General features: G+C 46.1%; 1 protein-coding gene across 4 annotated transcripts in view; it reads left to right on the top strand.

Annotated features, from left to right (window-relative positions):
- Positions 1-1,960: 1,960 nt before the first annotated feature.
- RAP1GAP2 (RAP1 GTPase activating protein 2) overlaps positions 1,961-15,738 on the top strand; it is a 206,937-nt gene continuing 193,159 nt past the window's right edge. For 3 of the 4 annotated variants that reach the window (XM_088802006.1, XM_019755481.3, XM_019755478.3), the window contains exons 1-2: positions 1,962-2,102; positions 13,839-13,955. In XM_088802006.1, coding sequence (XP_088658132.1) covers positions 2,053-2,102; positions 13,839-13,955 — 167 coding nt within the window. In that variant the 5' untranslated portion in view covers positions 1,962-2,052. Of the gene's footprint in view, positions 2,103-13,838; positions 13,956-15,738 lie in introns of all 4 variants that reach the window. The other variant, XR_002139499.3, reaches the window with a different exon arrangement.

Below are 15,738 nucleotides of genomic sequence, written 5' to 3'. Positions count from 1 at the left end.
CCTCATATAAGTCAAATCATACAGTATTGTCCTTTGTGCCTGACTTCTTTCACTTAGCATAATGTCCTCAAGGTTCATCCTTGGTGTAGCATATGTCAGAATTTCCTTCCTTTTTAGGGCTGAATAATATTCCATTGTATGTACACACCACATTTTGTTGATCCATTCACCTGTCCATGAATACTCAGGTTGTTTTCACCCCTCGGCTATTGTGAATAATGCTGCTATGAACATGGATGCACAAATACAGATATGCATTTTAAAAACCAGTTTGTTGTGTTTCTGTGATGTGCTAAAGTTAAATATTTTTATTTTAGTCAAATCCATTAATCTCTTCCTTTATGGCTTCTGCCATTGATGTCAAGCTTAAAAAAATCCATCTCCACTTTAATATAATGTTAGTACTTACCCATGTATTTTTTTAGTTATTATATGTATTTATCCACTTACATTTATAACTTATCTGAAATATATTTTGTGATGTGAAATAGAGACCTTGTTTTCCCCCTTATAAATAGTGAACTAGTTGTCCCATCATCATTTCCCTCACTAATTTGAAAAGCATATAACACACACACACACACACACACACACACACACACACACACACCCCTTTGGGGATGTTTCCAGACTTTCTATTCTGTTTCCTGGTCTCTGTGTTAATTATGTTGGGAAAGCTTAAAGGAAGGATGCTCAAAGGCAATTGCTAGCCTCTTTCTAGACACTACTACACATAGGGGTCAAAGGCAAACTACCAGCCTACCTTGTTTGTATCTCCTGCCTGATTTTTTTTTTTTATAGGATGCTGTTGTGTTGGTTACATTCTCCACCTTCTGTTGCTTCCTGTTACTTCTTTAGTTGAGACATAGTGGAAAGCACAGGTAAGGATTCTTAGCATTTATATAATCTTGATTTTTGTTGAATGCTGGGAAGGGCACCTATGACTATAATGACAAGTGTCAATAGCATTTGGATTCCTCTGCATACTTTTCCAGTGCTCCTGGGAATGGCCCAGACTCCCTAAGAGGAAGGTAAGTTCCCAGGATCTCCACACTGCGGCCAGGTTTTGTCCTCTCTGCATTGTTTCCCTCCTGCAGAGGATGTGGGTTGTGCTGGTATGGTAAGCAGGTGAATTGGGAGGGCACTGTGCAATGTGTAGAGAAATGTTTATATTTATAAATATTTCTAAAACTCAGTTCCTTCAAACCAGGGTTGAGGTGCATGCTCCCATGATGCTGTGGGCCAGGTAGGTTTCCGCTCAACTCCAGGAATGAAAGCATCCTAGGGTCGAAGCAGGTTGAAAGCCTGGGAGGAGCTGGTGCTAGGCTTGGGCAGTGTGCCCTGCCAATGCCATGCTGTTTGAATTACGCTCACCATTCACATATTTTAATAATCTGTAGGGCACCTCAGTCTTTATGTTAGACATTTAGAGTAGCTTAATTTTTTAAAGAAAACTTTTATTTATTTAAGTGTGTTTTTCCAGGACCCATCAGCTCCAAGTTAAGCAGTTGTTTCAATCCAGTTGTGGAGGGCGCAGCTCACAGTGGCCCATGTGGGGATCCAACCGGCAACCTTGTTAAGAGCACCGCGCTCTAACCAACTGAGCTAACGGGCCGCCCCAAGAGTAGCTTACTTTCTTTAAGGCATGTCTTTCTGGGTAGGCAGAACAGGTGTCATAGGGAATAAAACGCAGATGGATTAGGTGGATCCCTTCCAGTTACTCAGCAAGTCAGGTTTCCCTCACAGTAGAACTTGGAGAGACTGAGTCCTCGCCCAGTACTCCCGAGACACTGGTGAAGGGACAGTCTGTGGTCTCTGGCTCTGGCAAAGGAGCGCGGTCACCCAGCCCCAGTGGGCTCCAGAGGTGGGGCGGGCCTCAGCACTAGGGGGACACTGACCGCACCGCGGGTGCTCGCCCCGCTTTGCCTCACGCCCGCCCCACCCGCTGGGCCCGGCGCGGCACCCTGCGACAGCGAGCACGCCCTCGGCACTGGCCTGCGGCAGCCGGAGCAGCCGAGGCGGGCAGGGAGAGGGTGGCCGGCCGGGCGAGACATGGCGAGCCGCCGGGCGCCGGGGGAGAAGCGTTGGCAGCTGGTGCGCTGGTGAGTGGGCACCTGGGGTCAGGGGGCCTGGCCACCGCTGGCGCGAACCCGTGTGCGCTGCGACCCGAGGCAGGGCCGGGCGTGGAAAGGAGCAGGGGCGCTGGCCCAAAGTTTCTTCTGGAACTGAGGCTGCGGGCCCGGGTTTACGGAGAGGCTCTGGGCTGCCTGGTCACAGTCCCCGCGCCGGGTCTTTGCGGCTCTCCAGGGAGATCGGCGCTGGGACCTGGGACCCGGTCCCTGGCGTCAGGTTTTGGAGGGACTCCATCCTCCTGTCACAGGCTCATGGGCAGGGCTTCCCCTCCTTCCCTTTCCCCCCCCACCTCGCTTTTTTATTTGTGCATTGGGGGTCCCCTGTCTACCTCCATTCCTTCTGCTACTCAGGGTCGGGCCACGGACTTGAGCCTGGAGAGGGCACAACGCACAGCCCTCAGCGCCTGTGTTCAAGGAGTTGCCCTGTTCTACACAGGGACCCCGGGGGATGGACACTGTGGGGAGGGGGGCGTACAAAAGGATGCCTAGGAGGCAGGGAAGAGGTCTCAGTGTGCGGGGTGGTTACCCCTACCCCCACCGCAGACCTGCCTAGCCTGGGAAATCAGAGCCAGCCGGTGTCAGGTTACGGGACTGCAGGCTGAGAGGGTTTCAGACGCATCGCAGCTCAGTCAGCTGGGTTGGGCCCATGTCCCCGGGGACTGAATGTCGAGGGCTGCTTCAGCCAATGACCTGACCTCTGCTTGGAGGGGCTTGGAATTCAGCACAGCCTGCTCAGCCCACCCCCGACCTGGGGGGATTCCAAGAATCAAAAGAGAATGCCTGGCTGGGACCCCTTCACATCCCACATCATCCCGCCCACACCAAGGCCAGGGGCATCTCTGAAGTAGCATTCCAGGCACATGTCACCAGTTACATTCTGTAGCTTGAATATAAATAACAACAATATTATCAATAATAACAACCTAGGCTTCCTGAGTACTTCCTATTGGCTCCACCATAATCAGGATCCAGGCATTGAACTCAGTTATTCTTCACAGTGATACTCAGAAGAAGGTATTAGCACCCCCATTTTACAGATGAGGAGTTGAGGCTCAGTGAAGGAAAGTGGTTAGTCGAGGTCATACAGCAAGCAAGTGGCAGTCAGGGTTTGAACTCAAATCTTGCTTAGGGGCTTAATTGATCCTCTGTTTTGCTTCTTATTTCCTGGACCATCACACCCAGCCTGGCTACACAGCCAACTTCATGTGGTCAGAAAAATCTCAGTATATCAGAGCAGGAGGGGTCACTGCGTTTCCAGCCTGCTCATCAACCCCCACCTTGGGAGGATTACAAGAATCAAAGTCCAAATATTCAAAATTATTATTATTATTAAAGATTTTATCGGGAAACGGGAACAGGACTTTATTGGGGAACAGTGTGTACTTCCGGGACTTTTCCAAGTCAAGTTGTTGTCCTTTCAATCTTAGTTGTGGAGGGCGCAGCTCAGCTCCAGTTGCCGTTAGTTGCAGGGGGCACAGCCCACCATCTCTTGCGGAAGTCAGGGAGTCAAACTGGCAACCTTGTGGTTGAGAGCCCGCACTCCAACCAACTGAGCAACCGCCTGAGTCACCGGGCAGGCCCTCAAAATTATTATTTAGCGGTGGAACTACTCTTCAAATGAAGCCCCAATGCATACGTCAGATAAAAGTAGAATTAATCTGTTTGGAAAGCTGGTGGGGACTGGCAGTTACTTAGTGCCCTCTACCTGGAAATGAGGCATCACCACAGGACTTCCCAGATCACTTTGCTTAGTTTAAATCCTTACCTCACTTCCTGAAGGAGAAACAGGAGAGTTTAAAAGGGGCAGAGCTTGGATTTCTGCTCTGACTCTCTCTTTCTGCCCTGGCACTGCCTGGCTGGGTTGGATCTTGGGCTGGACCTTATAATGCGTGAATCATTGTTAGTGCCCTAATTAGGTTTTGGGTCACCTTCCACCTCCAGATTAAAGCCCATTGTTTTAAGAAGGTCCTGAAAGTGACTTGAGTGGTGAGACAGCCTGGCAGGGAGCACTCTTGAGGGCAAAGAAACCCTCTGAACCCCATGACATGCTCCCAACATGGTCAGCCTTGACTCCTGGTTCCAGGATTTCAGGTTGCATAAGTTCTCAACTCAAACAGGCTTTATTGGCTCACAGAACTGAAAACTCCAGGAACTCTGTGTTTCAGGCATAACTACATTCAGATGCTCAAATATTATCAACAAATAGTGCTTTACTCTCTTTGTCCCGTTACTTTCTCAGCTGTTCCACTTTTACTTCCTTGTGGAGGCAAGTGGTGATCAGTTGCAGGCAGCCTTCCAAGTTAGTGACTATCATAGAAAGAGAGCTCTTCTTTTTCAGTGGTTCCAGTCAAAGTCTCAGGATGTCATCTCATTGGCCTGATTTGGGTCACATGTCCATCCCTGAGCCAATCACTGTGGTCAGAAGGATGGACTGCTCAGATTGGCTAGCCTGGGTCATGTGCCCACCCATGGAGCTGGGGCCTGGGGTCAGCTCCACCCAAACCACAGGACTTTTAGTAGGAGAGAGAGTGATGAATGGTGAATTATTGGGCAACAAAAACACGCCATGCAAACCCACAATGAAGTTAAAAGGTAGAATGGAAACTAGATAACAATATTTCCACATAACAGGTTAAATATTATTTTGCTAAATATTAGAAGCACTCTTATAAAAAAAAAAAAAGAAGCACTCTTATAAATGAATTTTTAAAAATACCACAGATTGGGTAGCTTAAACAACCAAAATTTATTTTCTCACAGTTCTGGAGGCTGGAAGTCCAAGATCAAGGTGCCAGCATTATCGGGTTCTGGTGAAAGCCCTCTTCCTGGCTTGCCATAGGCCACCTTCTCCCTGTGGTCTCACGTGATGAAGAGAGAGTATGTAAGCTCTCTGGTGTCTCATCTAATAAGGACATTCATCTGGTTGGATTAGGGTCCTACCTAACCTTAGTTACTTCCACGAAAGCCCTGTCTCCAAATACAGTCATATTGGAAGTTAGGGCTTCAAAATACACAAATTTGGCTGGTGTTGGGGGTGGTGAGGAGACAAGGACACAAACGTCAGTCCGTAATGCTTGCCAAATATCCTGGAGTCTAGATGGTGAATGATTCAGGCTCAACATCTGAAAGCTAGTGGATGCTGTTCAGGGTCTCTTTTGGGGAAATAATGTCTGAACATGAACCGAAGGAGCCAGCTTTGGAGCCCAACTGTGGGACACCACTGCAGAAACAGCAGATACAGATCTCCCCAAAGTAGTTTCCATGTCTCTGCGGCTGTGCAGGACTGGTGTTCAACAGTGCCACCTTGTGGTGTGGAGAGGCAAGGGCAGTAGAGGGTTGTTGACTCCAGTTTTCCCAGCATCTGGTATTTCAGAAGCAGGACTAGGTAAGGATCTGGGCTTTTGGAAAATTCAAAAGCAAGATATTGAACTTTATAAGAATAGAGTTTGAGGGAGAGGTAGGATTCAAGCAATTAGAATAAAAAGAGAGATGACCAGATTCATACCCTAAGCTATTGGTATAGGTCGAACCAGTTCCACAGGAAATAAATGCATAGCAGTTAAGTTCCTTGGTCATAAAAGGTTTCAGCTGTTCAGATTGGCTAACCTCTTTATATATTCATGGTACGTAAGAGTATAGGCACACCTAAATAGCCATAGAATATGGGGCAAGACTTTAGTGGTTCTCTCATAAAATAAAATGTTTCACATGCCTTTAAAAAGTGAAAACCCAAGGCAGAACCTTTGTTTAATGTCCAAGGGTGGTAAATTACCACGTTTGAATCTGTGGGAGAATTGAGATCTTTTAGAAACCATATCAATAATTTGTTAAAATGTATGCTTTAAAAGAAGTAGTGGTTTAAAACAGCAATGAGACATACTTTTTGGAATGGCCAAATTCTGGAACACGCACAGTGCCAAATGCCAGTGAGGGTGTGGAGCAACAGGAATTCTCGTAAATTGTTGGTGGGAATGTAAAATGGTACAGCCACTTTGGAAGACAGCTTGGTAGTTTCTTACAAAACTAGACGTACTCTTACCAATACGATCCGGCAGTTACACTTAATATTTACACAAAGGAGTCGAAAACTTATATTCACACAAAAACCTACACATGAATATTTATAGCATCTTTATTCATAGTTGCCAAAACTTGGAAGTAGCCAAGGTGTCCTTCAGTAGGTGAATGGACAAATAAACTGTATATCTAGACAATGGAATATCATTCAGCGCTAAAAAGAAATGAGCTATCAAGCTATGAAGAAACTTAGAGGAAACTTAAATGCATATCAATAAGTTAAAGAAACGCTACATAAAGTAAAGGCTACATACTGTATTATTCCAACTATATGACATTCTGGAAAAGGAAAAACTAAGGAGACAGTAAAATGATCAGGTTGGAAGGGGATGTGTGTGTGTGTGTGTGTGTGTGTGTGTGTGTGATGAATAGATAGAGCACAGAGGATTTTTAGGTTAGTGAACATACTCTGTATGATATTACAATGATGGATACATTGTTTTTTAAACAACTCATGTCCACTTGTCCTTCCAGAATAGCCCTCTTCCTTCGGACTCTCCTCCAAACTCCCCACAAAGTACTCATAGTTAAATTAGAATTTGATTGGGTTCATCAGCTCAATTTATTAAATATGCATGTTTTTTTCAGAATTCCCACTATATTTAAGGGCCTATGGTAGGCCTTGCCAGATTCTGAGGGTAGGTCTTAGAGTCTGGGACAGGGAGCTCACTGAAGCTAGAGGTCAAGGCTGAAACAACAAGTGGTTGAAAAGCAGCGCAGAGTGCTCTGGCAGTGTTCTTTTTACTGGCTGCATCGTATTCCATTGTAAGTTGGACCATAATTTCTTCACCTAGCCTCTTTAGGGTAATTTGAATATTTTTTTTTTTTTTGTAATTTGAGTATTTTGACATTACAAACAATCCTGCAGTGAACATCTTTGAACCTATTACATGCACATGTGCAGAGATAATAGTTGGACATAGTTTTCAAAGTGAAATTGCAGAGTGAAAACACATGCATATTATAAAAGACACTGCCAACCTGACCTCCAAAGAAATTGTACCATTTTATACTATCTGCAGTGATGTATAAGTGCCACTTCCTCCACAACTTGGCTCACACTGAAAATTAACAAACTTTTAAATCTTGGCCAATCTCACCGGTGAAAAATGGTCTCTCATTGTTTTAATTTTCATTTCTTTACTTAAAGAAAAGTTGCATTTTTTCATGTTTACTGTTCATTTGTGTTTCTATTTTTATAAACTACTCATTAATTTCCTTTGCCCTTCACCTCCCCTTTTTGCTCATTACATATTTTTTCATATTGATTTGTAAAAGCTCTTTGTTTATCATGGGAATTAGTCTTTTTTATTTTTTAGTAAATTTTATATTTTAGAACAGTTTTAGATTTACAGAAAAATTGAGAAGATACTACAGAGTTCCCATACACCCCACCCCCAGTTTCTCCTATTATTATTAATGTTTGACACGAGTATGGCATATTTGTTACATTAATGAACCAATATTGCTGTATTGCTATATTATTATTATTAACTAAAGTCCACAGGTTATTAAGATTTTCTTATTTTTTCCCCAGTGTCCTTTTTGTTGTTGTTGTAGGGTCCCATCTGGATGCTGCGTTACATTTAGTTGTCGGGCCTCCTTAGGTTCTTCTTGGCTGTGACAGTTTCTTGGACTTTCCTTGTTTTTGATGACCGTGACAGTTTTGAGGAGTACTGGTCATATTTTGTAGAATGTCCCTCAATTGGGATTTGTCTGAAGTTTTTCTCGTGATTAGACTGGGATTATGAGTTTGGGGGAGGAGGACCACGGGGATAGAGTGCCATTTTCTTTCTTTCCTTTTTTTGTTATTTATTTATTTTCAATTACAGTTGCCATTCAATATAATTTTATCTTATATTAGTTTCAGGAAGTGGCATTTGCATCACAGCATATCAAGGGTACATACTATCAACATGATTTGTCACTGTTGATGTTGACCTTGGTCACGTGGCTGAGGTGGTGCTTGTCAGCCTTCTCCACTGTAGAGTTACTGTTCCCCCACCCCTTTTCCATAATGTACTCTTTGAAAGGAAGTTACTAAGTGAAGCCCACGTTCAAGTGGAGTGGAGTTGTGATCTATCTTTTCTAGGGCGGAATATTTACCTATACGGTTTGGAATTCTTCTGCAAGGAAGATTTGTCTCTTTCCCCCCTTTATTCATTTACTCAGTTATTTATTTATATCAGTACGTATGTATGGATATTCACTTATTTTTTATAACAGCTTTATTGAAATAGAATTCACATACCCTACAACTCATCCATTTAAAGTGTAAAATTCAGTGGTTTTTAGTACATTCAGTGAATTGTGCAACGTCACGATAATCAATTATAGGACATTTTCCTCACCCTCAAAAGAAACCCCATAACCTTTAGCAGTCCCTCCTCCTCCATTACCTCCCAACCCCGGCTCCCCCCAGCCTTAAGCAACCACTAATCCACTTTCTGTCTCAATGGATTTGCCAATTCTGGACAATTCATATAAATGGAATTGTACAGTATGTGGTCTTTTGTGACTGGCTTCTTTCACGTAGCATAATGTTTGCAAGGTTCAGGTTTCAGTGCCTGCATGACCTACCCCAGTGTTCAACTGAAACAAACAGGTGTAACCTGTAAAATGCCAGACCCTGCTCTCTTGGGTAATGGGTTGCGTCCTCCTGGGTGTGTCACCCACCCCCACAATCTGGAGCCTGTTTGTATGAGCAGCTCCTACCCTCCCTCTCTCTCCTCATTCCCTTCAGTCAGTGCCCAGGTCCCTTGACTCCTACTTTCCCAGGGAGAAGCTGGTTCTTGCTAAAGCTTTAATGGCTCATAGTGGTTTATAAGGCAGACCCTCTGCACTATTCAGTGTACTGGTCAATGGAATTTCAGGGACAAGGCAGGGAGATATTTGGGGATGGGTAGTGTCCTGTTTTTCCTCATATTCAATGTGGTCTAATTCAGCAAATATGCTTCCTAAGTTAAACTGGATTTATGGTGGAGATAATCTGTATCAGAGCTTCCCAAGGATGTAATGAGTCGACAATCACTGTTGCTGTCATGATTTTTATGGCAGACTGGCTTAGTCGACCAGAGGGCTGCGTGAGGATGTTGCAGGGTTTTCAGAGCCGAGCAGACACAGTCTTGCACTCTAGCGGGGAGGCAGACAGGCACATAAATAACTCAAGTACAGGCGGGCAGAGAACAACATTGTGATCAAGGTTAGGCAAAGCATCCTGGGAAACTTGGAGCTGACTTGGATTCTGGCTGGGGGTTGGGGACCGATTCTTAGAGGCTGTGTGGTTTGAGCAGTTGGGGCAGGGTGGGCAGGTCTGGGGTAGAGATGGAGGGAGGGCAGTTCAGGTCAGAGCACAGCCTGAACAAAGGCTTCAAGGTAAGAAAAGCCAGGGCATGACTGAAGAAGGAAAGACTGTCAGGCATGCAGGGGTCTGATGTGTGAATGTGGAGAAGGGTGACATATAATGGTGGGAAAGCCTGGAAGGGAACAAAGTGGGGAAGGGTTGGATGTCTGAGGTGAGCAGTTTGGATGATATTTGACAAGCAGTGGGAAGACACTAAGTTCTGGGGCAGTGGGGGAGCTGACAAGGTCTGTGTTGGCAGGTGGGGGCTGGTATGGGGGAAGGAGAGGAGGTGCGTGTGCGGAGTGGGCTGGTTAGGAAGAATCTGGATGCCATGGCTGAAGGGTCGAAGGAGGCCAGCCTCTGCTGCTTCCTCGGACAAGTTCATGTCCCTCCCCAGCCTCTTCTTCCTCATCTCTCAAATGGGATCCACCTTTTCTAGGGGGTTTGATGTGAGGCTTAGAGCAGAGAATGCGGAGAGTGGATTTGTCTGTCATCGGGGAAGCATGTAAGGCCTGTAACCGGTGAAGGCCCATGAGGATGGTGGGGAGGGAAGGCGATAATGATGCCATGACAAGAGCTTCTCTAGCATTATCTCATTTAATCATCACAACAACCCTTCAAAGTGGGTATTATTATTACTCCCATTTGACAGATGAGGAATCTGGGACTCCCCGTGGAAAATCACTCACCTACAGTTGGTAAGTGGAATCCGGGTCAGGGCGCCTTCAAAGAGTGGGAGACAGTCCCCTCCACCTGTCTCTGGGAGAAGGGGATGGAGAGAGAGGGGAAGGGAGGGGTGCCTGGGTTTTGACTGGGGCAAGGAAGTGGAGATGGTGCTTGTGGCTGAGGTTGTTTGCACTCCCCTGTTGGCAGGGGTGAGTGATGGGTGAGGGGAGGATTTGGGTGGGGATGGTTCCTGAGTCGCTTATTTTGCTCTCAGCCTAGGGATGTGTGTATACCTGGTGGGGTTAGGGACAGCCCTGTTTGTGGTCTGTCAGCTGGGAGTGGAGGGGATACCACTATCAGGTGTTGGCTCTTTCTGGCCTTGTCAAGCCCTGTGCCCGCTCTGCACCTCATGTCCTCATGTAAAATAAAGCTATGGGACTCATGAGTGACCTCTTGGGGTTTTTTTTTTTTTTTTGGTCCTAATGATCTAAGACTTCGTGATCAGCAGAGTTCTCAAATTAAAAAATAAAAAAGATGTTTACTGTTCGAAAACATAGTATATTCGCATGGTTCAAATTCAGAAAGCACTAAAGCAGTTACAATGCTACCCAGCCACTCAGTTTCCCTCTTTGGAGGCCATTAGTTAATGGCCATTTGTTGATCCCACACAGACACAAGAGCTTGTCATTCGGACTGAGTCCTGAGGAGCCCAAAGGTGGGGAAAGGCATGGAAACTTGTCATCAGAATAGGAGGAGAGTGGGCGGCTGGATCGCTCAGTTGGTTAGAGTGTGACCTCTGATCAACAGGGTTGTCGGTTCGATTCCCACATGAGCCAGTGAGTTGCGCCCTCCACAACTAGATTGAAGACAACAAGCTGCCGCTGAGCTTCTGGAGGGGCGGACGGATGGCTCAGTTGGTTAGAGCGCAAGCTCTCAACAACAGGGTTGCCAGTTCAATTCCCACATAGGATGGTGGGCTGTGCTCCCTGCAACTAAAGATTGAAAATGGTGACTGGACTAGGAGCTGAGCTGCGCCCTTCACAACTAGATTGAGGGACAATGACTTGGAGTTGATGGGCCCTGGAGAAACACACTGTTCCCCAATATTCCCGAATAAAAATTAAAAAAGAAAAGAACAGGAGGGGATTAATTAGGGCAGGCTTCCTGGAGGAGCCAAGTTTTAAGCCAGGTTTTGTAGGAGGGGAGTCATCTTGGGGCAGAAAGCAGGTCACAGAGGAAGGTCATGTCCCAAAATGAAGTCAGGACCTTCTGTCCCAAACCTGTCCTTGTCCAGCACAATAGCACTGCAGCCAGCTGCCTGCACAAACCAGGAGCAACTGGCACAACTTTGCCACCTGTCTCCTCCCCTCACCCATGTCCAACCCATCACCCGGTCCAGCCAGCACTACAGCCTTAACGCACTCAAGAGTCCTCCCATTTCACTCCGCCTCCAGCACTAGCCCCCTTTACAAACCAGCACTGTCCCACCTGGACCCCTGCGATAGCATCTCACCTGGGTGCTTTGCTAATTTCCACCCAGCAGCCAGATGATCTTCCCACAATGCCCACTGGATCATGTCGAGTAGAGTAAAGGGAGAAAGGTGGGGCCAGATGCTCTGAATGGGAGGCCAAGGGAGCAATGCAAGCCTGCTCTGCTCTCCAGGAACCTTGCCTTCTGGGAAATCCCTGCCCCCAGTAAATAGCCTGAGCCCCATGGGACAGTATCAGAGCAGCTGCACAATTTTTTTTCATAGAACTTTATGCAGTTTGTAATTACACACACACCCCATTTGGAATAGGTAAAACCTCTCCTGTATGAATACATTATTAAAAAGTCACTCTCCTATGCCCCATGTACTCAGTTCCCCCTTTTCCCCACCTGGATAACCGTTTTTATTAGCTTCTGTGTCTCCAGGAAATCTATATACAAAGATAAGTAAATATAAATTCATAGTTTATTCCTTGCCCCCCTTTTAACATAAATTATAACATACCGCTCTTTCTGCACTTGATTTTTGTCTCTTAAGAATGCATCTTGGAGATCTTTGTATGATAACACACAGAGAACATTGAAAACGTTTTTTTTTTTTTATATGGCTGCGCACTGTCTTTCTATATGGATGCACCATAATTTACTGTATTTTGCTGTGTATGATGCACACCTTTTTGCCCAGCTTTGTGAGGGAAAAATAAAGATGCACATTATATGTGGGTAGTACTAATTCCGTATCCATATAAATGTTTTTAATTCTTCTATTTATGCTTATGAGTTAAAAATGTAACTCTAGAAATCAATAACGACATCCGTACGCAAGATAATACCCTGGAATACGATAATCGATTTTGTTGAATTTACGACAAACTTGCAAAGATGAAGAGTTCTTGGCCTTCTACAATGCATAAATATCATAAATTTGTTACCGCTATGTAAAATTTCTTGTACCTTGTATCTGTTCTTGTGTTCTGTCATTATTTGTTACATGAAGTTTTTGTACCATAATATGTTAAAAAATAAATGCTAAAATTCCTTTATAATACAAAAAACAAGTACCTACATGTGAACAAATAAAAATTTGAATTAAAAAATTAAAGCGAAAAATTTTTTCCCCCCCCCCTGAAAGTTTGGGCCCCAAACGTGGGTGCACTTTATACACGGCAAAATACGGTATTTAACCAGCTCCCTACTGATGAGAACTTGAGTTGTTCTCAGTCTTTTGCTATTATAAGCAATGCTGCAGATAACCTTGTCCACATGCTAGAGTCTGTAGATTAATTCTCCAATAGGGGAATCGTTGGGCTGTAAGGGAAGTGTAATTATAACTTAGACAGATGTTGTCAGGTTGTCCTGGAGAGGGGTTGGACCCATCAGCACTCCCACTGGTAATGTATAAAGGGGGCCGTTGGTAATGATGTATTTGTTTATGTGTTTATTTGGTGGTTTCTCTTCCACAAGACCATGAACTCCAGGAGGGTAGGGGTCAAGTCTCTTGTGCATCATCGTCGGCACTCAGTAAATGTTGGATGTATGAATGGATTCATGGTTCTACCAGGAGGGGCTGGCCAGAGTGGGAGAGACCCTTTTGTGTTCAGCTTGCCCAGCCCAGCTTCCCCCATCCTTACATTGGGCTGATTGTCTATCTGGAGGGTGGCTGGGGACCTGTGACAGATCTTTGCGTTTCTGGAAGAACTAAGCCCAACATTTAACTCATGACCCCCTCTCCCGAGCAGCCCTTCTGTTGCTGTGATATCAAGAAATCCAATGTCTTAGTACTGTAGGGGATCGGAGAATAGACCCTGTGTGATGCTTAAATCCTCTGCTTACTTACCTCCAGTGACAGAAAACTCACTCCTCCCAAGTGACTCCTTTCAACTTCAGGCAACTAAATTTTAGAAAGTATTCCACCTACTGAGTTGAAACCTATTCCCTGTAGCTGCCTCCTGTTTAGGGAATTTTAATGGTGGCCCTTTGGAAACAGTGTTTTCAGGAAGATGAGCAGGGGGCATATTTGGGGACAGGTACTCCTGCTCTCTCTTTTTCCAGCAAGCAGGGCTAACTCCCCAGAAGAGCTCTGCAGAGCCCTGCCTGCCCACCTCCTGACTCTTTCCTGTCCCACCCTCAGGTACGTGCAGGAAGGGCGTTTCCGAATCGAGGAGAGAACGCTGACAGCCTTCCAGTGGCTCTACAGCCCTCAGCAACATCGCATCCTCAGTCGTGCTGACCTCGAGTCTCCCTCCAGGTAAAATATCCCATAGCCCTTACTCATATTCTTTGCCTGGGGACTAGGCCCCCTCAGGTGGTACTTACACAGCCACGCTGGTCCATAAGCTCACAGTGGGGAATCATTGCCCTCAGTGGTGGAAAGGCCTCCCAGGGTCCTGCAAAGAGTTTGTCCAGCCTAGAATGCACTGAGTGATCTGAGGTAGATCATGGCCTCCACTTTCTCCTCTGTAAAATGGGTATGATCATATTTTCTCTGCTTTCCATCAGGAAGATCGTGAGTCTCCAGTGAAATGATGCCTGCAGCGATTTCCAAAGCCTGGAGATCAGCAGGTTCCTCTGTAAGAGGGAGAGTGGCTGGGCAGCCCCTGCTTTGACCTGGGTAGAGACAGCCCTGCCTTCTTTGTCTCTCTCTTCCCTCATACCAGGGAATCCAGCTGGGACCCTGAGTCCGGGTGAGGGGCTGGGATATGAGGACTTTTCTTGGTGCAAATTCCTGCTCCCAGGCTCCTGCCCACTCTTTGTCCACACTGCAGACAAGTATGACCAGTGTTAGCAGCGTCAACAGAAATCTCCTGGGTGGCCCTCCTGCCAACCTCCCCCTTCCCAAAGCTTCTGCTAGACCTGATTCTGGACCTTTCTTCCCACTTTCCCCACCAAAATCTCTTTGCACCAGCTTCTAAATGAGCAGGACCCTAAATGAATCCAAGAACGAACAGCTCTCCTCCCAGGAGTGGCTGAAGGAAAGAGAAATGGAAGTGATATCATGGGGGGGGGGGGGGGAAACGTGGCCTGGCTAACAGGAGAACAGGGATGATGCTCTTACTGAAGTCCCCCAAACTGGCCCCAGGAATAAGGTTTAGAAGTGATGGGAGCCTTCATCCCCCCAGACACATGCCAGGAATCCTATTTAGCTAAGAGTAGTTCATCTGCTTTGTCGCAGTGATGACTTCAGAAGGTACGGGAAACAATGAAGTGGACGGGTACTTTGGATTCAGTTCTGTCCAAAAAGGAAGAAATAATTAGAGGATGATGGGGAAGCGACAGGAACCCTGGGAAAGGTGACTCAGGCCACCTGGGAACTCCTAGTGTTCAGGGAATGGGTGGTCAGACAAGTTCCCTGGACTTCAAATAATGGATTTCAAGTAATGTAGTGAAAAGACACAAAGGCCCCTAGAGCTTAAGGCGAGAGTATTGGGAAGGGTGCAAAAAGGAAATTCTGAGTGTACAGTAGTGAACGCATGCAGGGAAAGAGAAAGAGGCCAGTGTGGCTGCCCTGGGAGCATACTAGCGACACTCGGACATGAAGGGTACACGGTGGGATTCAGTTTTAGGCCACATGCAAAGCCTAGTGCAAGCCAAATGCCATCTGACATAATGTAGTTTCTCCCTCATCTTCTTTCCTGACCGTCAAAGCTCGCACCTCTCCTGGCATTATCTTATTTGTCTGTGTTTTCATTGTTGGTGCCCCCATCCCTTCCCCCAGGATATAAGCTCTGTGAGGGCAGGGCCTTTCTATCTCATTCTCCTCTGTACCCCGAGGTCCTAGCCCAGAGCAGAGCTCATTAAACAGGCACTGGATGGATGGGAAAGGAACACAACGCAGTCTCAGAACCTGTAGGAAGGTTGGTAGGGAGGCCCTCCCCCCCCAGACTGAGGTGGGCCAGCTACACCTGCCCAAGATAAGAGCAAGGGAAGAAGAGGAGGGTGAGACCTCCTGCCCGGGCAAGTGGTCTGAGGCGACGGAGCTGCTCTGTTTTCTGAACCAAAGAACAAGGATTCTCTTCAGAATGTAGGAGCAG

Source organism: Rhinolophus sinicus, chromosome 12 (assembly GCF_057876585.1).
Source record: "Rhinolophus sinicus isolate RSI-liver-muscle chromosome 12, RSI-T2T, whole genome shotgun sequence".
Lineage (NCBI taxonomy): Eukaryota > Metazoa > Chordata > Mammalia > Chiroptera > Rhinolophidae > Rhinolophus > Rhinolophus sinicus.
Note: the sequence above shows the minus strand (reverse complement) of the source record. Positions and strands in the feature narration are given on the sequence as shown.